At 50.2% G+C, this 22,032-nt stretch overlaps 1 protein-coding gene across 22 annotated transcripts in view; it reads right to left on the bottom strand.

The window, feature by feature from the left end:
* Positions 1 to 553: 553 nt before the first annotated feature.
* Positions 554 to 22,032, bottom strand: part of Jakmip3 (Janus kinase and microtubule interacting protein 3) — a 133,224-nt gene continuing 111,745 nt past the window's right edge. For 12 of the 22 annotated variants that reach the window (XM_050137494.1, XM_050137498.1, XM_050137497.1 and 9 more), the window contains 3 exons: positions 21,173 to 21,214; positions 19,671 to 20,645; positions 554 to 2,897 (listed from right to left, as the gene is read on the bottom strand). In XM_050137494.1, the coding sequence (XP_049993451.1) occupies positions 20,511 to 20,645; positions 21,173 to 21,214 (177 nt within the window). In that variant the 3' untranslated portion in view covers positions 554 to 2,897; positions 19,671 to 20,510. Of the gene's footprint in view, positions 2,898 to 19,670; positions 21,246 to 22,032 lie in introns of those variants that run through there. The other 10 variants (XM_050137502.1, XM_050137505.1, XM_050137504.1 and 7 more) reach the window with 3 other exon arrangements.

The following is a 22,032-nucleotide window of genomic DNA, read 5'->3' as shown; positions in this document are numbered from 1 at the left end:
ACAATGATGGATTCTGAACAAAAAGACCCCCACCTTTACACTGTCCACTCAGTCAACTCCTTTCAAACACATGCTGGGACAATAAGTTGCTATGACACTCTACTGGGGGCCCATGGGCCTGTCATCCGGCTTCCTTCCCACCTGCCATGGGACTCCCACTCCCCTGTAAGCCTCCACTCCTCAGCAGTGTGAGAGTCTCCGCAATGGATGTAGCCAACTGTTTGAGATACCGAAGTTCTTTTCCCTTCCCTAGCTACTCGAATTCTTCTCCACGCTACATACTGGATAAAGCCATTGGAAGAGACCTTCCTGGTCGCCACTCTAGGCAAGTAGCTGCCAGATTCCCCCTACTAAAGGACTGTCCTTCCAATGACTTTAGGTATCTCTGGAAGAGGCTGCAGAGAAGGTGTGTACTTCCCTCCCCAGTGGACACAAGATTCAATTTCCCTTTCTGGAATAGAAAGAGCTACTGCTGGCCAGATGGTAAAGACAGGAAAGGCTAACACAGATAATAAATTCACACTTTAATAATATTCATGGAGACACCTTGAGCTAGGATTTAAAACAGGTTTTTATTAAAACTGTACAATAATTTACAAATAAGTAAAAATTCTCTGGTATATATTATAGGAACCACAATACAAAAATATGTGTAAAATTTATAATTGTCCACCATACAAACCTAGTTTAAGCCTGGGAATACTGTTTAGCACTGAACGGAAAGGTCACGTGTTTAGAGAGGGGGTGTTAAGGATTGCTTCACTGAACACAAATACTGCCTGGCACTTTGCCACAAGAAACCAAGTTCTGCTCCTTTTTGCATAAGTTTACAATAAAGCTTTTTAGAAAAGATACAATAAATATATGCTTTGATACATATATTCACAATACGATTTTCCTGAGCCTAAACTTAAATCCATCACTGTGTAATAATACAACCCACCGTAAGGGTTCAATGACGGAGTGATGGCAAGAGCTGACCAATTATCAGTGCCTCGAAGCCACTCTCCACCCTCCCTCCTGACTCCCAGGTGGTGTTTACAAGCCGTGTAAGGCACTCGGGTTTCCTGAAGGCTACAAAGTCTGCGAGGGCAGAGACTTAAGTCACAGCCGTAGGCCTTCAGCAACAGAACGCTAGACCATGGAAACGAAGTGGACACCACGTGGCTGCTCACAAAGGACTCTGCGGTTTACGTGGATTCCTAGTTTAGACGAACAAAAATGCTTCTGTTGCTCTGTGGTGTGCACACACAGAGTGAGCGGGCTGACTACTTAATGCAACACGAAGTCGAGGCCCACACCTCAGTGACACCGTTTGAGCTCCTGGGGGACATGTCAGGGTCCCTCTTCTTGCCATTGCACACAGATGTCCTCTCTTAGGAGCTAACAGAAAGAGCTTACATGTGGGAGGGAGTCCCAACTAACCCAGCGCTTGGGGTAAAAGGTTCAGCCTGGGGTTTAGAAAATGCACCTTACTTTTGAAATGCATGAGCTCTTCAGACGCTCACTGGCAGCAAGAATTGGCCACCAAGGCTCACATGTATACCCCTACACACACACCCAAAGTGCAGATCCGACCTTGGGATCATGTGACAAGAAGGTTATTATGACACATGAGTAACCACAATGAGATCTAAAGCGAGTACAGCCGTCCACCTAATCATGTGCTTTCCGGAATACAGCTGGGTGGAAATGCAGTTTGGTTTGTGGGATATCACCTAACATTCATTGAGCCATTTTCCTTTCTATGTACATATACTTTACACATAAACAATAATGACCCCATGGGCATTGGTACCTATTTACATGCCTCTCTTTCTTGCAGAGTCTTTCTTTAAAACAAACAACACCAAATACCGAAGTTCCCAGACCTGCGCTTTAGAGTGTCGGGGTTATTAAGTTATTTCAGACACGCACACAACATGCAAAGCCATGATCCAACTGAAACAGAGGGATGTGAGGTGGGTTGAGTTTCCAGTGTAATTTTTTTGTTGTTGTTCCCAATCAACTACTGGTCTCTTGCAGGTTCACTTGGAGCTGGGCCAGGAGCTATGGTAGGCAGGGAGCTACACGGAACTGAGACAGTTTCTAGATGCCTGTATTGCACAGTCCATCAGTCCCTAACCCAGTGGTTTCATTCACCTACAGATCTGGCAGCATCACCAATACAGGCTATTCTTGCCATTCAGTGCTGAGTACAGCAAATGGACCAAGAGAAGGCAGCCATTTAAATCAGACAATACCATGCACTCGGGACTGAAGATTTCAGACTCAAAGACCAAACCCAATGTCAGACTCAGCTAGGGAAGCAATCACTGGGTTAGAACCTTGTCCAAGCACATCAGAAACTATGGCATGAACGACAACAGGAAGGACCAAGTGCACTTAGTGCATTTCCCAGCAGAAATCCTGCAGCCACTGAAGAAAAGGCCTATGTGTCCGATCCTGTAAGCTCTCCTCTGATTTTGACCTAGGGGTCTATAACCACTCGGTCATCTGCACCACACCGCATCATTTCTCCTGACGCAAATATAAAATGAACTTAATACTTTCGGACAACCTTCTCATTCCTCCCCCTGCCTACTGGGCTTTGGAATATACAGCAGTCACACCTAGCCGCATAGCTCGCCATCCAGGGCCATCAACTTCTAGGTGTTTTGAAAGGGCTCTAATCCATTCACCAACCTTTCACTGAGCAAGCACACTCTCCCTCCTAACTTCAGCACAGAGGGTGACAACCTTAGACTATCAAGGGTGTGATGAGGACAGAAGGGGCCTCCTCCAGTCAGGGATGCATTCTGGTCCACACAAGGGAAGACTTTCCTGGACTGTGGATGGCCCATCGAGAATAATGGAAATCTCACTTGAACGGTCCTCATAGGTGCACTGCTTTCTCTCTGGAAAAGAAAGAGTAGAAACAAGGGCTTTAGTGTAACGTCCTTGAGACACACACAGGAGTGTTCAGAATGTGGGCCAGCGCTCAAAGAAGCTGGGTCAAGAGGATCACCGAGAGTGAGGGCTGCAATCAAACTGGCTTCTCCCGTGGGCCATGTGTCCCATTATGGTAGTGCTGGTACATCAGGAGCCTCTGCTGAGCAGACTCCCTCCTAGGGTACTGCACAGTCACACACAGAGTGGAATTAGTCTGTACTCCTCATAGTAGGATTCAGCTGAACCTTCCCTCAGTGGTTGCTGGAGAATACCAATTTCTTCTCAATTTCCTTTTCTTCTCTGAGCTTAAAAAAAATGTACCTCTGCTAGCTTCTAACTTTCTCTTATGTCCTTCAGATTTTTCAAGTGTCTAGCCACCAAAGGAGCTTCTGAGGTTTCTTTCAAGTAGATCAGTCCCTGATGCAGGGGTTGAGAGGGAAGACCCAGGACAGATGGATACCACCTCACATAGAATTTTTTTTTTTTTTTAAAATAGAGGCTGGAGAAATGATTCAGTGGTTAAAAAGCTCTGGTTGCTCTTCCAGAGGACCAGGATTTGATTCCTAGAACTCCTGTGGTAGCTAAGATAACTCCAGCTCCATGGGATCCAGCCCCCTCTTCTGGCCTTCACTGGCATTGCATACACGCTGTTCACAGACAGACAGAACAACCCATACACATAAAAACTTTTAAAATCGTAAAGGTTAAAAATTTTTAAAGAGCTAAAACAGACACATTATACATATGCTAACTTCTGCACACGTTAGAGTTGGAATCGACGCTGTCGTTATAATAACACCTTCTCTGCCTTTAATTTGATTCACTTCTAAAGGAGTCGTTTTAGAACCACCTATTTTTAGAGCATTCAAATGGGGGGAAGGGGACTCTTTCCAGTCTAGCCCTTTAATTTTGCAGGTACAAAGTCAAAGCTCCAAGAGGCATAAGGGGGAATTCCCATGGAGACACTTCAGGCTGAGGAGGCCTGAGGCCTTGATGACCCTACTCTCCAACCCACCCCGCTAAGACACTTACCATCATACCCATCAGCCCGCCCACCCCACGTACTGACTCCATGAATCACGTGATCGGCTGTCCAGAGTATGAACTACACATGACAAGAAGAAACAAAAATCCACTGAAAATAATCCAGAATCTTAAATATGCTTCCCTAAGACGGAGGGAGAAAGGGCATTGGATTGCCTGGGGCCATTCCCCCTATCGCTTTCTGAGTCGGTATTTCCTCCGCTTTGCTCACACACTCCATTCATTACCACTGCCTTTCATCTGTGACTGCATGTGCAGGCACACATGTGCAAACACACACACACACACATGCACGCACGCATGCGCGCATGCACACACAGTTTCCAGAGTGGGTGGCTTTTTGTCCTCAGCCATGGACTGTGCCATATTAAACAGGCACACTGAACATACTTCTGTACATAATACAGCACACGCATGCAGACAGCACATTCATATACACACACAGGCACACAGTGCACACCCATATACGCATGCACAGTTTCTAAAACGGCTGAATTCCTTCCCTCACCCATGACTGTGCCACACAATACGTGCATCCGTACATCCATATAACATACATTCTGGGTGCATACACAGAGACACGATCCCAGGGTTCTAGTCCTCCCGAGTCCCTTCCATCCCACTCCCTAAGTTCAAGCCTCTGAAAATACACTATTCTTTCTCCATTTATTCCCTTTCTGGACACTAGGTCAGCTTCAGCTCAAGATTTCAGTCAGGTTGGAGGTGTGCAGGGCACAGGGTAAGCAAGAGTAAAACCATGTTGTGTATCTGGCCTCGGTATCTGTGGCCCATAGGGATCCTCAATGTTCCATGCACCCACAGGCCCAGTGCTAGCTCAGACCCCCACTCCTCACTCACAAAGGCCTCTGTAGTTAGGAAGTCTGAAGCGAGTCTCCTGCCTACAACCTGGAGTTGGGAATACACCTTCTGAAACAAGACTACCTGCTTGGACCACATAAAGGCTCAGACGACAGCAGGCCCTGCCTTCCCTCCCAGTTCTGAAACTTAGTGGACCAGGCTTGGGTGCCCAACCAAGTAAACTTCCCAAAAGCCTGGAATTATACACCTCAGGTGCCAGTGGAAGCATTACATAAATGTGGTTGCGTTTCCCTTCTGTGGAGAGTATGTTCCATAGAAACATCATGGGAAGGGAAGAGCACAGAAACCTGACCCTGCCCGTGCTCCCCACTCCCCTGTGTGTCCAACGACACAGCTGTGGCTGTGATGACTCAACCACAGTGGGACAATGTGTCAAGTCCCGTGGATCCTTCTGCGCTGTCCAGCATAGCGTGGTCCTGGTGAACCTAGAATATTCCACTTTCTCTGCCACCGGGAAGCACAGCGGGCTGAGAGGCTGTGTTCAGACAGGACACGGTCCTTAGCCACCATGAGCATAGCCATTTGCTGGTTTGCCCTTTCATGCAGTAAGTGTGTATCTGGGTATATCAGGAGCTATAGCAAAAACTCCACAGTGACACCTGGAGGCACTGACGGCCGCTTACCTCTTTTAGAGTTTACAGTTTACAGAGAGGAGCGAGAGGAACTGACTGACCGGCCAGCTCCCAGGAGAGATGTTGACTGCGGAGGGTACAGAGCAAAACTGGGAGTCCCCTGCCAGCTCCGGGCCCCCCGAACTGGAGACTGTGAGTCCATTACCTGCCTCGTAGCAGTGTGACACGTTTAAAGAACGCAGCCTCGGGACCACAGCCTGCCCTTTCTCTGGTGAGCGAGCAGGTAATGAAACTTTGGTATTGGGTTGCAGTGAGAATGGGGATACCCAGTGAGTTGGTAACACACCCAGGGGCTCAACTCATGGACCCAAAAACATGGGGGTGGGGATGAGGGTAGGATGGTAACAACAGGGCTGTCCCTGATCCCGCCCCCTTGCACATGCAGTGGGAAGCCCAGCCAGCAGACATGAGGACTCCTTTGGAGCTGCAGAAGCAACACACATGGGTAGCGCAAGAAATGGCCCTGGCATATGGATGGGGAAACGGCACGCTGATTTATGTCAAAACAGAGTCAGGGAGCGGCCCTGCCGCCTGTGTTTGCGTTGGGAACTTCCACAGGCTCTCAGCTGTTTGGAAACAGTAAGCTGTTGGCACGGGAGATGAACACCTTCCTGGGTCCCCAGGAGTGCAGCTTGGATCGAAATCAATGGCTACAGATGGTAACACTGGAAAAAGCTGGGGGCCCACAGTCTCAGTCAGGATACAGAGGCAGAGTTCCCATCTGGGGAGCCTACTGGGAAGGTTGGGACCCTGCAGCCCCCAAACACTATGCTCCAGGGTTCCCAGAGTCAACGACCACAAGACATTAGAGGACGGGCTAAAAGCAGAATCTTCCTGGTAAACTCTGTTTGTCCAGTCACATTAGCCAAACAAGTTCAGGCCAGACAGAACCAAGCGGCACACCAAGGCCATTTTGGAGCCAAAGCCGCATTCCCAACACTCTGATTTGGGATAATATCAAGGATAGACAACCTGATTGGACAGCGATTTAGCATCTATTTCCTTTCTCACAGCCATTCCAGCTAAACCGCTGGTCTAGCAGATGGACCCAGTCCCCCCCAGCTTCCCTCAGTGGCCTGCTCCCTATAGCCTCAGGTCAGTCCAGTCCCTCACCTGCCCTCCTGAGAAGAGCACTGGGGGCTCACACGAACTGCCCCTTAGAGCCAGGCAGGGACTAGATGCTCCTGGCCTCCTTCTGGGGCTTCCCAGAGGTGCTGACAACTGTGTGTTTGGTTCTCTCCCAAGCTCAGAAGCTTCTCTGAGGCCCTAAGTGCCCCGCCTGTGAACCAGAATGAGGGGTGGGGGTGGTCGCAGGTCTCTTTGCTTTGATATCTGCCAGCTGGCAGGCACAGCTGCAGATCCTGCACAGGCCAGGCCTCTTGCTGCTCGGCAACTCACTTCCCCAACTCTCCTGAGCAGGGCTCAGCTTGATCCCTGGCTCAAGCTCCCTTTGAAACTCCTTCTCCCTTTGAAGCGTCTAAATTGCTACTGCAGGACTGGGAAGGGAGCTCAATCCTCCCAGCCCCTCCTCCTGGGGCTCCAGCTTGAAGGCAGCAGACTGGGGAGGTGTGTCTCAGCCTCTGGGGTCACATGAGCCAACCTTTGCAATCAGCCTGTTCTGCACACGGCTGTGTGTGTTCAGCGGGCTATTCCTCTAGAGGACTAGGCTCGCCCTGTGTTCTCTGCTATCCTCCCCGCTAAGCAAGGTCAGAAGCTCCAGGAAACAGTTGTGGTTGCCTCTGGGATCCCAGTGCTTTGAGAACCCAATTCAAGAATCTGAGTGACACCTCGTTTAGGTAGACATCCAGGAGCTTGACCTCCCTAGGCTCAGTCTTCCAACCATTCCCCAGGGGGCAGGCAGGAGAAGCAGGGAAATCAGGAAAAACCTGGGTCCTAGAAGGTCTCACATTTCCATTGTTCTCACCCAAAGTCCACCAGTGGGGGCCTCGAGTGATCTCTCTTTTGTCCCTTCCTCCTAGGGGAGGCCCTGGAGAGGACAGGGAGAGGATGGGTTGCTGCTAGAGTGCCCGTTAGGCACCGTGGTAAAGAGGCAAGCAGAGTTTGGAGGCAGACAAGAGAGCACAACACAGGCAGGGAGGGGGATTTGTACTGTGGGAACTGCGCCCGTGCCCTAGGCTTACTTTCATTCATCACGTGGCACAGTGGTCTCACCTAAAGGCTTGGAGTCAGAGCCTTGGTGCCACAGCTCCTGAGATCTGGAGAGCACAGGGCAGCAGAGTGACTACACCAGGTCCTGTATCCCTCCTCCTACCCTGTCAGCTTAGTCTGGAGACACGGAGACACTTGGCCCTTTCCTACCCGGGTGACCCCCACCTCAGCTCTTAGAGGACTGTTAAAAGGGAGAGGCCTTGCCTGAGTAAAGGGAAGGAGTAATTTCAGGGCTGGAGGCAAGCTAGGCGCTTCCAGGCCTTTGTTCGTGATGGACAGACAGGCGAAGGCCAGTGCTTCTCAAGACTCTGCCTGTTCCTACTGGATACTGAGCACATTGCTCAGCCTTCCTTCACCTTAGCTATAACCAACCTGATGGGTGGGTGTCACACACACAACCAAATGCACAGGCGCTTCCATGCAGGTGCACACACATAATCAAATACATAAGCACTTATCCCTGCATCCCTCCACGGCACACACAGATGTGGGCGCTTTTCACCTGCTTCCTATTGGTTCTGGGATTCTTCTCCCGTCTTGGCTGCAGGCAGCTGCTCTCGGCTGACGGTGGGGGTGTCCTGCTTACGTTTCTGACACTGACCTCTCTAGCAGTGACATCTCTTATTAATGGCCTCACAGCCGCGCTATGAAAGGATCCATTATTGCACAGACCAAGACGGTCACGTTATAGATGGGCGGCAGCTGCTCCCCAGGCGAAAGCTCCTGAGGAAGAGAGCGAACTAGACAATGGAGCGGCAAGGGGGAGGGGATACCCTCCATCTCCCAGCGGTCGTTCCATTCTGGTCTGAGATTTTGTGCAGCACACTCAGGAACATGTGAGAAACGTCTTTGCCAGGAGAAACGAAGACTGTAGACGGAGCACAAATTAAAGCGTTGCTGCCGGGATGAATTAGAACGGGGTATGAAGTGTTTCCCTGAGCTGGATATTGGTGTCACTTGATCCGGTATCTTCAATCCTCAGTGGGAACACAGACAACACACACACACACACACACACACACACACACACACACACACACGAGATTCCCCCAGAACAAGAAGCACACTCATAGGTATACAGCATGCAGGTTTACAGAGTGAGAGGTAGCATCTGGCAGGGAGGGAGTCACCTACATCTCGGGATGTTTCTGGGTGAATTTCAGCACAGTGATGTGAAGTACAAAGTCAGTACGCACAGGGGCCTCCCTGGAGATCTGAGAACCACGGAGAGCCATCTTTTTAGCAGCGCCAGAGTTCTCTGCAAAGCTCTGGGGGAAAGGGCCAGCTAGGCCTGCGCCATATGTCAGACCTGGTGTTGGCTACATGTAATGGCCCCACAGAGGGCACACATATGAAAGGACCCAACACCAATTACTGATTAGATCCTGTGAGTATTGTGTGGCAGGCCCCTTAGCAGGGTGGGGCAGGCTGCCAGGCAGGGACTAGATGCTCTTAAGAGGCTAGGAGAGGCCAGTCCCAGACTCAGTGTTCACACCTAGGGAACCATTGATAAACTATTGTACCTTTTTGTTTCTGAATGAGATATACTAAGTCATTAAGAAGATCTGTTCTTGGGTTAAAATGGAGAATATTACTTTTTTTAAATTTTTATTCTATGTCTGCACAATGCTCATGGACTATGGGTGTTTTCTGAGAGAAGCAGTTTGTCCTTGGATTGAGGATCGACGCCACCACTTCTGGCTGGCTCGGGCCATAGCACATTGGACGCAGCCTGAGACTGCACTCAGAAGGGTTTGCTCATTGGCATTCGGGTGCTGGCTTCACGAGGAGCTGTAAATCTGAGGCTTCTGACAGTTAATCTCACACTCTGTGAGCTTCCAGACCCAGAGCTGGAAGGAATGCAGTCCCTGGAGATCCAGCCAACCCCCAGGATCAAACGGAACCAGAGAGTTTGTCTGGACCTACAGGGAAGATACCACCAGCAGCTTTATCCTGTCTGCACCCCAGTATGGGCACAAAGTAGGGGCATTCCAGCCAGGATTCACTAAATCCCAAATGGGGGCTTATCCAAGACAAGCAGAAGGGCTAATCAGGGAGGGGAGGAACTCCCTGTAAGAGGTTCAGGGGACAAGGCCACCCCTGAAAATTGAACTGCCTTCACAGTGCCTCCAGCACAAAAGGAATTGGACATTTGGAAGGAATCAAGGAAGAGAAGATCTGTTATTTAGAACAAGCCAGGGTTTTCTTTGTTCACATACCACAAAGTTTACTACTAAAAAACATGATACATTTTTTTGACTCTGTGTGTGTGTGCGTGCGTGTGCACTCATGTTTATATGTGCGTGGGTACACATGTGTGTATGTATGTAGGTGGAGCCCAGAGGTTGACATCTGGTTCTTCCTCCATCACTATCTACTTTATATGTTGAGGAAAGGTCTCTAATTGAACCTGGGGTTCCCTGATTCAGACAATCTAGCTAGTTAGCTTGCTCTGGGGTCCCTGTCTCTGACCTCCATCTTGAGAGCTTCCTGGCAGGTTGTCACACGGACCCAGATTTTATTTTACGTGGGAGCTGGGCATTCGGACCTGCTGGCTGCTGCACTGCTTCCCCTCCCCCTGCCTCCCCCCCACACGGCACAGCTCAGTCTTGTCACAACCACCCTGGATTCTCCTAGATGTCCCTGTCCCTGCCTCTGGCAATGCTCTCCGGTAGTAAATCTACAATAAACATTCTCCTCCACCATACCTCGGAGCAGTCATGTTTTCTTTCTCTCTTTTTTTTTTTTCCTTTTGCACTCGCTCATGTTTGCACATTGAACATTTTCCCCCTGAGCAATCCCAGTTGATCAATTAGATTTCATCAAAATTACAGGTTCTATATGACACGCCCACGAGAGACTCAAGAGAAACAAAGGACTGGGAGGTGGGCATGGCGGCTAACACCTGGGATGCCAGCACAGGAGGCTGGGGCTAGCCTGGGATACGCACTGAGTGCCTGGGCTTCCCAGCAAGACTCCTTCTTATCTGTGTGCATGCAAGTGTGTGCGGGTGTATGCACATGGGTGCATGCATACCTATGTGCTGAGTGTGAGGAGGACTGGAGGACAGCCTCGGCTGTCACTTCTCAGGCACCATCTCCTCTTCAGCTATTTCTCAGATGAGTTCTTCCATTGACCTGAAACCCACCATGTCAACTGGGCTGGCTGGGCAGTGGATCTGTTCCCACAGCGCTGTGGTTACAGGCATGTACCACAACGCTTGGCTTTTTGTTTTGTTGTTTTAAATGTGGAGTCTGGGAATCACGCTCAAGTCCTCCTGTTTTCAGGACAGGCACCTTATCAACTGAGCCATCTCCCAATAAAGACTTCTTTAAAAAAAAAAAAAGCTGGGTGGTGGTGGTGTACTTCTTTAATCCCAGAACTCAGGAGGCAGAGGCAGGTGGATCTCTGTGAGTTTCGGGCCAGCCTGATCTACGGAGTGAGTTCTGGAAACAGTCTCCAAAGCTACACAGAGAAACCTTGTCTGGAAAAACCAGACAACAAAAGATGAAATATCTTTAAATTTTATACATATATCCGATAAACAAATGTGTCTATATTATATGGGGAAAAAGGCTTAAAACAGTGCATTAGAAGGATATAACAAACCATTTAAAAATGGTAAAAAAAATATGAAGAGAAATGTTGCCAAAGAGACTATATGGATGGAAAATCAGCACAGAAGACGTTCAACCCTGCTTGCCATTAGGAAAATGTGAACTACACCAAAATAACACACTGCAAAACCAAGCAGGCAAAGCCCCACGGAGATACAGGCGCTCTCCTGCACTGCTGGTGGGACACAAACCGCGGGGCACAGTGGCAGTGCACAGCTCCCTATAAAAAGAAACATGTCGGTCCAGGCCATCCAGAAGCCCTATCATAGGTACTGACCCAAGAAGAAGGAAGGCTCCCACGTGTGGAATCCTGCACGCAAATGCTATGGCAGCACTGCTCGTAATTGCCCTAAAGTGAATGCTGCCCTGATGCCCTTCAGCTGGAGATGCTTCCAAGTAAATAGGGTTGCCCTGGGGCTGGAGAGATGGCTCAGTGGTTAAGAGCCTGTTCTTCCAAAGGTCCTGAGTTCAATTCCCGGCAACCACACGGTGGCTCACACCATCTGTGGTGAGGTCTGGTGCCCTCTTCTGGCCTGAAGACATACACACAGACAGAATATTGTATACATAATAAATAAGTAAATAAATAATTTTTTTTTTAAAAAAGGATGCCCTGGTCAGCCACAAAATAATACGGAGGAGAGTCGGGTCCCAATACTGCAGATTATGCGATTCTATTGATATGACTTGAAATGGCAAGACTGAAGAGGGCTACCAGGATGGGCTGAGGGGCTCAATAGCAAAGGGCTGAGGAGGGGGTCTGTCTGTCTGTCAAGATGGCAGTGGACAATGTGTCAAAACCCAGAGAACACTTACTGCACATCATAAACAGTAAACACTATTACATGTGAATTTTTTTTTAAATATCAGAATGTGGGGTAAAGAGAGCATACAGGATGTGACACAGGACAGAGAATAACTGCCCTGGAGAGGGGGGACAGAGAAGGACTCCCTAAATTATTGTGCTGGCTAGTCGTATGTCAATTTGACAGGAGCTAGAGTCATCAGAGAGGAGGGGCCTCAGTTAAGGAAATGCCTTTATAAGACTGTGGCAAGCCTGAAGGGTGTTTCCTTAATGATCCATGGGGTAGGGCCCATCCCATGGCGGGTGATGCCATTCCTGACAAGGCGGTCCTGGGTTCCAGCAGCCAGCACTCCTCCATGGCCTCTGCATCAGCTCTTGCCTCCAGGTTCCCCCCCCCTGTTTGAGTTCCTACCCTGACTTCATTTGCTGATGAACTCTGATAAGGAAGTGTAAGCCGAATAAACTCTTTCCTCCCCAGGTTGCTTTGGTCATGGTGTTTCGTTGCATCAACGATAACTCTGGCTAAGACAGTTATTTTGGAGAAAAATATTTTGCCTGTAAGACCGAGGAGAACCAGAACTATATTCGTGCGGCATTCTAGGTGGTGAAGTGTGTGCCTCAGTGATCCTGAGATGACTTCAGATAGACCAGAACTGAAGGGTAAACAAGAGCCACATGCCCCGCCACTGTCAAGGCAAGAGGTCGGAAACAAGAAGAGAGTGGAGTTAGAGCAAATCTGGTGCCATTGGTCTGAATCTGGGGGTGTGATTATGAACTCATGGTGTTATAACTGTGATTGATAGATGAAGAGGTGAAAGTAGATAAATAATAATGGAGGGGTATAAAAATAGGATGAAAATAAAAGTGACAGATAAGTAGCTCATGGATAGATGATATATAAACAGAGGATAGATAGATAGATAGATAGATAGATAGATAGATAGATAGATAGATAAGCACATAGGTAAGTCTACATAATTAAGCACACACACATGCTCCCTGTTATTAGACTAAACTTCTGAAGCTGTAAGCAAGCCCCCAATTGAATGTTTCCTTTTAAAGAGTTGCGTTGGTCATGGTGTCTCTTCACAGCAACAGGACAGTGACTGAGACACACGCTCTGCTCATGAGAAGCTGGAGAATGAAGCCACGCCAGCAGCAAGCAGACCTGGACCTAGAGATCTTGATTTCTTAACCTTATTCTCCAACAAGGGCAAGCACTCCTTGGAGAAGGGATGGATCTCAGGCCTAGAACAGGGACAAAAGATGAGCCTGGAGTATCTCGTGGTAACAGAAAGTGTATGCATGAGAAAGGAAGGGACTTGGAGATAGGACAAGCGTCAACCTGAAAGAATGCTTGAGGTTCAAGAAAATACGTGATATGATTAGAACGACTAGGACACAGCGTTCCCATAAGAACTTGCCGCAGGTGAACAAGAGTTTGGGGAGGAAAAGCAGATTTATACTGTACGCAAGCATCACCCCAGGCTCCCAGTTCTGTGAGCACAGGATTCACCAAGCTGACCTCTGGCACCCCTGTTTGGCACACAAAGGTTCTCGCCATGCAGTGTGCTCACCTCGAACTAAACATGAGAAAGCACAAGACAGATCAGACCGAGGGACACTACAAAACAACCCACAGGTTAGTGTCAGCGTGTCGTGTCTGACGCGATGAGGAAACACTGAGAACTGACACCTTTGAGTGGAGAGATAAGACGACAGCTACAGCCTGGGGTCCAGGAACAGAACGTGTGAAGATTATTATGCAGGCTACTGACATCAGGAGAAGCTAGACAAACGGCACACAAGGACTTCCACAGCCGGATGTCATAACACACACCTGTTATCCCAGCACTTGGAAGGCAGAGGCAAGAGGATAATGAGTTCAAGACCAGTCTGAACGAGAGAGAGAGAGAGAGAGAGAGAGAGAGAGAGAGAGAGAGAGAGAGAGAGAGAGAGAGAGAGAGAGANGAGAGAGAGAGAGAGAGAGAGAGAGAGAGAGAGAGAGAGAGAGAGAGAGAGAGAGAGAGAATGAGATGGCTCAGCTGGTAAAGGCACTTCTGACCAAGCCTGAGACCTGAGTTCACTTCCTACCCCATATTCCTATGATAGGAGAGAGTTTTAGCTTGCAAGGTGACCTGTGACCTCCATATAGTGCCATGGCATGAAGAGAATGTGGCACACCTGTGCACATACGTACACACATCATTTTAAAATTAAAACAATGAAAAACCTCTCTATACCTATTTTTGTAATTGTTTTCATCTAAAAGTCACTTCAAAATAAGAGTTTGTTTTTTTTAACAGTTCACGTGGTGAATGGTGATACCCAGTCAGAAAGCAGGAGTCACTGCCTTTTCTGTATCACATGTGCGTCAGCCAGCAGTCCCCAGAGTGGTATCTGGGGCAGAAACAGGCACGGACCTTTGGATTTGATCTTCAGATGAGAGGGGCCTCAGGTTTTCTTGGCCAGATGTGATGTTTTGTTTGTGATCTAACAAATGAAGCTTGCTTGATGATCACAGAGTGTGGAGTGAGCCACTAGTTAGCCATAAAGGCCAGGCAGTGATGGCACACACCTTTAATCCCAGCACTTGGGAGGCAGAGGCGGATGGATCTCTATGAGTTCAAGGCCACCCTGGGCTACAGGAGATTGACTCTGTCTAAAAGAGAAACAGAGCCAGGCAGTGATGGCTCACACCTTTAATCCTAGTACTTGGGAATCACATGCCTTTAATCCCAGCACTAGGGAGGTGGAGACAGGAAGGGATATGGCTGGGTGGAGAGAGGAATGTAGGGCAGGAAGAGACAGGAGCTCAGGGCATTCAGTCTGAGGACTTGTAGAGACAGGATGCCCCATTCAGTCTGAGAATTTCATAGAGGTAAGAACTAGTGGTTGGCTGCTCTGCTTCTCTGATCTTTCAGCTTTCACCCCCTAATATCTGACTCTGGGTTTTTATTATTAAGACCAATTATAAATCGCGCAACAGCCAGGAGCTGAGATTACAGCATAGAATCCTTACAAATAGGCTGGAGACGACTGACAGCCATGGGAGAGGAGCCTAGTGCAGCAGCCTCAGGTGGGGTAAGGGTATGTCACGGTGGTCACACCCATAGCCAGCTCCAGGCTTCTTCACTTGGAGTCTCAGGAGTCAGGGCTCTGACCCTCTTACCTCTCTGGCCCCTGCAGCTCTGGGAGCTGCTGGGTAGGTTTCTGACGCTGCCTGTTTCTGTCCCACTGGAGTTGCGGGCCCGTGGCGACTGTCTCTTGTTGATCCTCCAGAGCTGGTACTGCTGCAGGCACTAGAGTACTGCACCCCAGCTCCATGCACCTTTCCTTACCCGCTGTGTCTGAGCGGCCTCTCTCTGATTGGGGGAATGAGGAGAATGTTTGCTTGTCCCTGCACCACGCATGGAATCAATCCCTTCTCCACAATCGCTGGTTCCTTTTATTATATAATATGCAAGCAATGCAGCCAAACTTCAAAGAACCACTGGCTCTGGCTCCTGGGATGCTCTGTAGCATGCTGGCACCCTAGCTAAGAGGTAGCCATGACTTCTCACTCTCCTTCCCTCTACCTTGACCACTCCGACTTTAGTGTCCAGGGAGCAGGAGATGGTCTAAGTAGAGCCCAGACTCACAAAATGCCTTTTTTTGGGGGGTGGGGGGTGGGAAGGGAGCACCTGATAGTTACAGTTTGAACACAAAAATATCCCAACAAACCCATGTTGCCAGTCATTCTTGGTCACTAGCTAGTAGCATCCTTTCTGTTTGTTGTTGTTGTTGGTGGTGGTTTGTTTTGAAACATAGTCTCACTATGTAGCCCAGTCTAAGATGAAACTCATGATTCTCCTGCCTCAGCCTTCCAAGTGCTGGGATTACAGGTCTAGGCCATCAAACCTGGTTGGTGGCACTACCTTGAGAGGGTCTGGGATCTTCAGGAGGCAGGTCTGAGCTGGAGGAAGTAGGTAATAGGGGATGGGCCCCTGGAAGGGTCTTGTCTCTGTCCCCCTCCTGCCCCTCTCCCTTGTTGCTTACTGTCTGTTCTGAGAGGAGTAGTTTTGCCATCAGGATCTGTGTCTCATCACAGCCGCAGAAACCCAGACCCAGCCACAAAGGTCCAAGTCCTCTGAAGCCCTGAAGCTGTTCCATCAGGTTATTTGTCACCGCAACGCAAACATAACTAGTATGCTGCCTGTGTCTACCGCTGTTCATTAATGCCAGAAGCATCTCTGAGGGGGCCAGCCCTGCCTACGCCCCTAGAACTCCCTACACAGCCCTGTTTTGCCTCTGTCCTTGTTTCTTTTGTTTTGTTTTCAGCTCGACACAAGCTAGAGTTGTTTGAGAAGAGGGAACCACAGTTGAGAAAATGCCTGCATCAGATTGGCCTGTAGGCAAGCCTGTGGGGGCATTTTCTCAATTAGTGAACGATGTGGGAGGGCTCACATCATTGTGGTTGGTGCTGCTCTTAGACAGGTGCCCTAGGGTATATAAGAAGTGGAGAGGTGGCTCAGTGGTTAAGACCCTGGCCGCTCTTCCAGAGGACCCAGATTTCCAGCACCCACACTATGGCTTACAAACATCCATTACTATAGTTTCATGGATCTAACACCTTCTTCTGGCCCTGAGAGCATCAAGCATGCACTTTGTGCCCATACATAAATGCAGGGAAAACACTCATGCACATTAAACACACACACACACACACTCTAGAAGGAGAAGGAGGAAGAGGAAAAAGGGAAAACAAGGAGAGGCTTAGCAAGCCAGAAGGATTGAGCTAGTAAATGGCACTCTTTCATGGCTTCTGCATCCCTTCCTGCCTCCAGGTTCCTGCCCTGGTTGAGCTCCTGCCCTGACCTCCCTGGATCACGGACTACTTTCCTCCCAAGTTGCCTTTAGTCATGGTGTTTAACACAGCAACACACATTCTAATACAGCCTTCATGTGGGAACTGTTCGGACTTAAGGCGCAGTAACTCTGTAAACCCTAGAGGTCCACCTGCCCACAAGCATAGGAGTGATTGCAACCAATGGGACACGCACACCCAGCCACCTAGGAGTCTCCCTAGGAATTTAGGGTTGTTTCCACAGGAAGCCAGCATTGAGACCTGTGTCTACCGTCCTTCACCCAGCTTCTGGCAACCTTTAAGGCCAGGCACGTGATGATCTGAGGTTGGAATTGTTCCTGCCAAGCAAGTGGGAAAACACCCCAGTGACAGAGTGGGGTTGGGTACAAAAGGAACACACACGGCAGGGGCCTGAACGTCTGCAACCTGTTGCTTAGTCATGCTGGGTTTGCTTGGTTGGAGCGCCCCCGTGTGGCTCATGTTGGCATTTCCTGTAGTGCTGAGCCAGGCAGCCTAGAACAAGCTTTTGTGACTGCTTTCTGACTCTATCTATAGACACTAGAGGCCACAGAGACCACACAGTGCCCTGCACAGAGGGCCTGGCCCCCAATGAAGACCAGGGAATTATATAAGGCAAGCTTGTAAGAACATGCATCCAAATGAAAGATGAGTAAGGATCTCCTCCCACCCTGCTGATCAGACTGGTCTCACAATCTCTCGCTGTTCTCACACAGGAGCGTCTTTTCACAACAAGGCTGTCGCCTGGAGTTCTCCTGTACAGCCCCAAAGAGACACGCCCACAGCCCCACCAGGGACATGCCCATAGCCCCATCAGGGAAGTGCCCACAGCCTCACTTGGGGCACGCCCACAGCCCCACCAGGGACACGCCCACAGCCCCACCAGGGACACGCCCACAGCCCCACCAGGGACATGCCCACAGCTCTGCCAGGGACACGCCCACAGCCCCACCAGGGACACGCCTACAGCCCCACCAGGGACACTCCCACAGCCCTAGGAAGAGGCTTGGTAGGAGTCCATCTTGCTGAGTGACTAACCATGCCACACAAGGGCCAGCTCACTCTCCACAGGGCATGCTAGTCTTACTGAACAGTAGACACCCTTGCTGTGGAATAGGGGCTCAGCTTAGAGGGCCCAGTCTACAGGGCCTCCCAGAGTGGCTTCGAAGGCATGTGGGAAAGACGGACACACAGGTGCTGAGCCAGATGAGGTGGGTGCTCATGAGGAGGAATGTGTGCACAGGAGAAAGTACTCATCTATAGGCTACACGGTGGAAAGAGGGCTAGCCTCTAACACCCTGGGGCATGTGCTTGGTCTCCACAGGTGACGGGTCCCCAGGTTCCATCCCTGCCTCCATGCATTCCCTGCCTCTAGGCTCAGCAATAGGTTCCACGATGTTCCCTTGTAAGTTCTAGGCTCTGCTCTGTCTGTCAGTGGCTGGACAGGTGACCTCCTCAGGAACCTTTATACAGTTCTAGGTGGTGGGATGTCTCGGCTGAAGGAGCCACACTGGAGCCAAATGCCTCACTGCAAGTTATAGGTAGGCCTGGGTGTGAGGACTGGGCAATCTTCATCCCTCAGAGGCCGCTGAAATCCGCTGCGGCAGGCCTCCATGTCCCAAGAGATACACACAGCCAGACAGCATCTGCCGGTTCCCAAAGAGCCTCAGGGTGTCTCTGGGAAACCTGTCCTCAGTCACCTCCTCCTCACAGGGGTCTTGATGCAGCTCAGAGGGGACCAAACCCTTTCGACTTGTCACAGGGCCTGGGGCCAACAGGGTGATCCTGTCATGGGTATGTGTTCAAAACACAGTGGAGCTGGGGTTGTCATGGCAGCTATTCAGAAGGCTGAGTCGGCAGGATCGCCATTTCAACCCCTGGGGCACAGAATGAGTTCTGGGCAACTTAATGAGACGCCATTTGAAAATAAAAACTAAAACGGTGGTTAGGGCTACAGCTCAGAGGTAGAGAGTTTTCCTCGAATATGCCGGGCCCTGGGATCAATCCATGTTATGTGTGTAATGGATGGAAAGTTTTAACCCACACCGTAGCTGCTTCTGCCATCTGCCATAAGGACTGGGCAGGATGGGGCACCTTGTGTCTCAAGGCAGAGCTTCCTGTCTATAGGGATGGGGAAGAAGGTGCCCCCTGCCCCCTGCCCCCTGCCCATCTCCTTTGAGCTTTGGGGACACCACTGCACTGGGGTGGGAAATCTTCATTAGGTGCGGGCACCACTACACTGGGGAGGGAAGCCCCCACTAGGTGTGGTCCAGCTACAGGCACAGAAGGGTCCACAGATGAGATAGGAAGTTGCACCTGCATGGTATGTAGTGCACTCGCCAGGGCAGCTGTGGGGCTGGAGTGCACTCCCCAGGACAGCTGTGGGGCTGGAGTGCCCTCGCCAGGGCAGCTGTGGGGCTGGAGTGCACTCGCCAGGGCAGCTGTGGGGCTGGAGTGCACTCGCCAGGACAGCTCAGGCGCTTCCTCAGCGGGCACTGGCATCTGTGTTAGCATGAACAGGTAAAGTGAGGATCCTACATCTGTGGGCTACATCCGGAAATAAATGTGGGGAGCCCCCATGACCTACTGGCCCTCATAACCACTCCAGGCTCTTCTGGAGAGGAGACCTCATTCATGCGGCAAAGGGTTCATTCAGTCTAGCAAGAGTAGCGGGCTGCCGATAGTGCAGTAAGGAGAGCTGTCCCCAGTAGACAGATGTTGCCACCTACCTGCAGGCCATTGTGCGGTGGCTGCCTTCTGAAGTTCATGGAACTTTTGGTTTATCTTCACCTTCTCTCCCGGACCCGGCTTCTTGTGTGCACAGGCTCTGGACGAAGCCTTTCTCAGCCACCATCACCACCTGCCCTTGCCACCTGCAGTTCTTGGCTAGGCTCACGGGCTGAGGGTCTTCCTGGCCAGGAGGGCCACGCCTCCACTATGTCTGGGCTGTGCTTTGATCCTCATTCTTCCAGGCCAGGCCTCATATGCCCCTTGGTCTCTTCCTCTGGTCTTTCCATTAAGCTTCTAGCCAGCAGAAGGGGATAGGATTCTAGCCTTTGTGCCTTGGGGTAGGGTAGGAGGTTTGTGTGTGTGTTGGGGGAGGGGTCACAACTCTCAGCTGTCCTCACAGAGATGCCAACGTAACAGAACAAGGTTGGGCAAGGAATCTGTCCATCAGCAAGTGTTCAGGACCACAGTGAATGATTTCAGTGTGACACCCAGGGTGTCACAGGGAACCCTCCTAGGTCACCATGGCGACCACAGCCTTCATCTTGCCATTAGTGGCAAGTCTGGGCAGTTCTGAGATCTTCTTCCAAGGGTATTGATGGTCACTATGGGAACAAGGGGGTTGTCCAGTGTGGGCTCCAGCACAGGAGCAGTTCTGACCCCTGCATGGCAGGGAACGTTACACATCGCTGTGATTGGGAGGAGGCCTACTCTCGGGGCTGAAGGTCACCAGGACTCAGTAGCCAAGGCTAGGCCTCCCCTAGAGAAGCGCTACTCAGCCAGACAAGTTCTAGTCCTGTCACTCCGGGGGACAGTGACTGCAGCTCACAGTGGTTTTGCCCTCAACCTCCGCAGGGCAGGGCACAGAGCCCAAACCCTTCTGAGTCTTCAGTGTTGAGATCCAGTTTCTCCTGCTTCCTCCGGCACCTGCTGCTCTCTGGTCCTGCTGGAGGACAAAGGTCCGCCTTTGCCAAGGACTAGAAGACAGACACAAGCATGGGACTTAGGGGGTGAAGGGCTGGCCCCATGGAAAAGATCTCTCTGTATCCTCAAAACAGCAGATCCCGGGGCCTGAGATGAGCTGTGTCATCGTGTCCCACCAGAAAGTGGTGACCAAGTGTGGTGTGTGGCCTTGGTGTGCAGACAGTGCAGGGGCTCTACGCATTAGTGCCATTCCTGTGATTGTAGGTGACCCAGGGACTTGGGGACATGGAACCTGAGCCACAGAGGATACAGAAAAGTCCCAAAGCCCCCTCCTGCTGCCTAGTCAGGATACTGACTCCTGAGTAGGTGCTGGTTCTGAGAATGCCTGGTACTCTCTCGTGGACCCAGTGCCTGGAGAAGGGCTTTCTAAAAGGTGGATAGCTTTTCAAGGAGCCTTCTGGAAGACCCAGGAGGCGTCTTTCTGCTTCTATGAGGGCACGCAGCCAGCTGACTGGGCAGCAGGAACCGCTATCATCTCCCAGAAGAAGGAGCAGGAAATACCAGCCTCTTAAGTACTTACCAGTTCAGAGTGCCCAGAACAGCTATGACCAGAGAATGAAAGCTAGGGAGAAAAACAAGAACAAAAATAAAAACTGAAAGGGAAAGGGGAGGATGGAGAAACACAAGGAGAGAGAAAGAAAAATAAAGAGTTTGTAGCATGTCTGTACAGAAACAAGCCACGCGCATAGACAGAGAGGGACCCTGGCCAGCCAGGAGGAGTAGGCAAGGACAGGAGGTGTGCAAGGGGCTTTGTGAGAACCCTAAGCTTAGGGTGACAATGCTACCCCAAATAACGCTGGGGGACTAGGCACCATTTAAAGCTAAGTTGTGGGCTCTTCTCCCCTACACAGCACACCAAGCTTCCCAGGGCCAGGCGTCTATTGAGAGTCACGGAGCCGAGGATGACACCAGAACAGGAAGACACTTCCAGTACCCAGCACATACAAGTACTATTGTTTTGGCGGTGGTACATTTATAAACAACAAAATATACTGATCCCCTGGATGGATTTGAAGTGTTGGTTGGCAAGGGGGGAGGGGCCAATCTAACTTGGAGAAAAATCAAGCATTGCGTTCAGCCATTTGATGAAATTAGAAAGCTCAGACGGCAACCTTAACATTGCTCTAGTGTTAATTCAAACACGTGCCCTTGGGTTAAGACACAGAATGAAGCAAGCGTACAGTCTGAGGAAGACTTTGCCACCTGATAGGCTTGCATTTATTTGATGGGCAAGTAGCCCATGGAGTAGCTAACATGTCCACCTAGCCTGGAGTCACCTAGAAGTCCCCAGTTTGTCACTTTTCTCTAGAGAGTGGAAGTCTCTCCCCAGGGCTCCATCTTTGGTGGCACCAATGTCCTCAGACTGTCAGGTCAGAACCA

The sequence above is a fragment of the Alexandromys fortis genome, unplaced genomic scaffold (assembly GCF_014885135.2).
Source record: "Alexandromys fortis isolate MF-2015 unplaced genomic scaffold, M_Fortis_MF-2015_v1.1 scaffold_3, whole genome shotgun sequence".
Classification (NCBI taxonomy): Eukaryota; Metazoa; Chordata; class Mammalia; order Rodentia; family Cricetidae; genus Alexandromys; species Alexandromys fortis.
The sequence above is the reverse complement of the archived record's forward strand: the minus strand, read 5'-3'. Positions and strand labels throughout refer to the sequence as shown.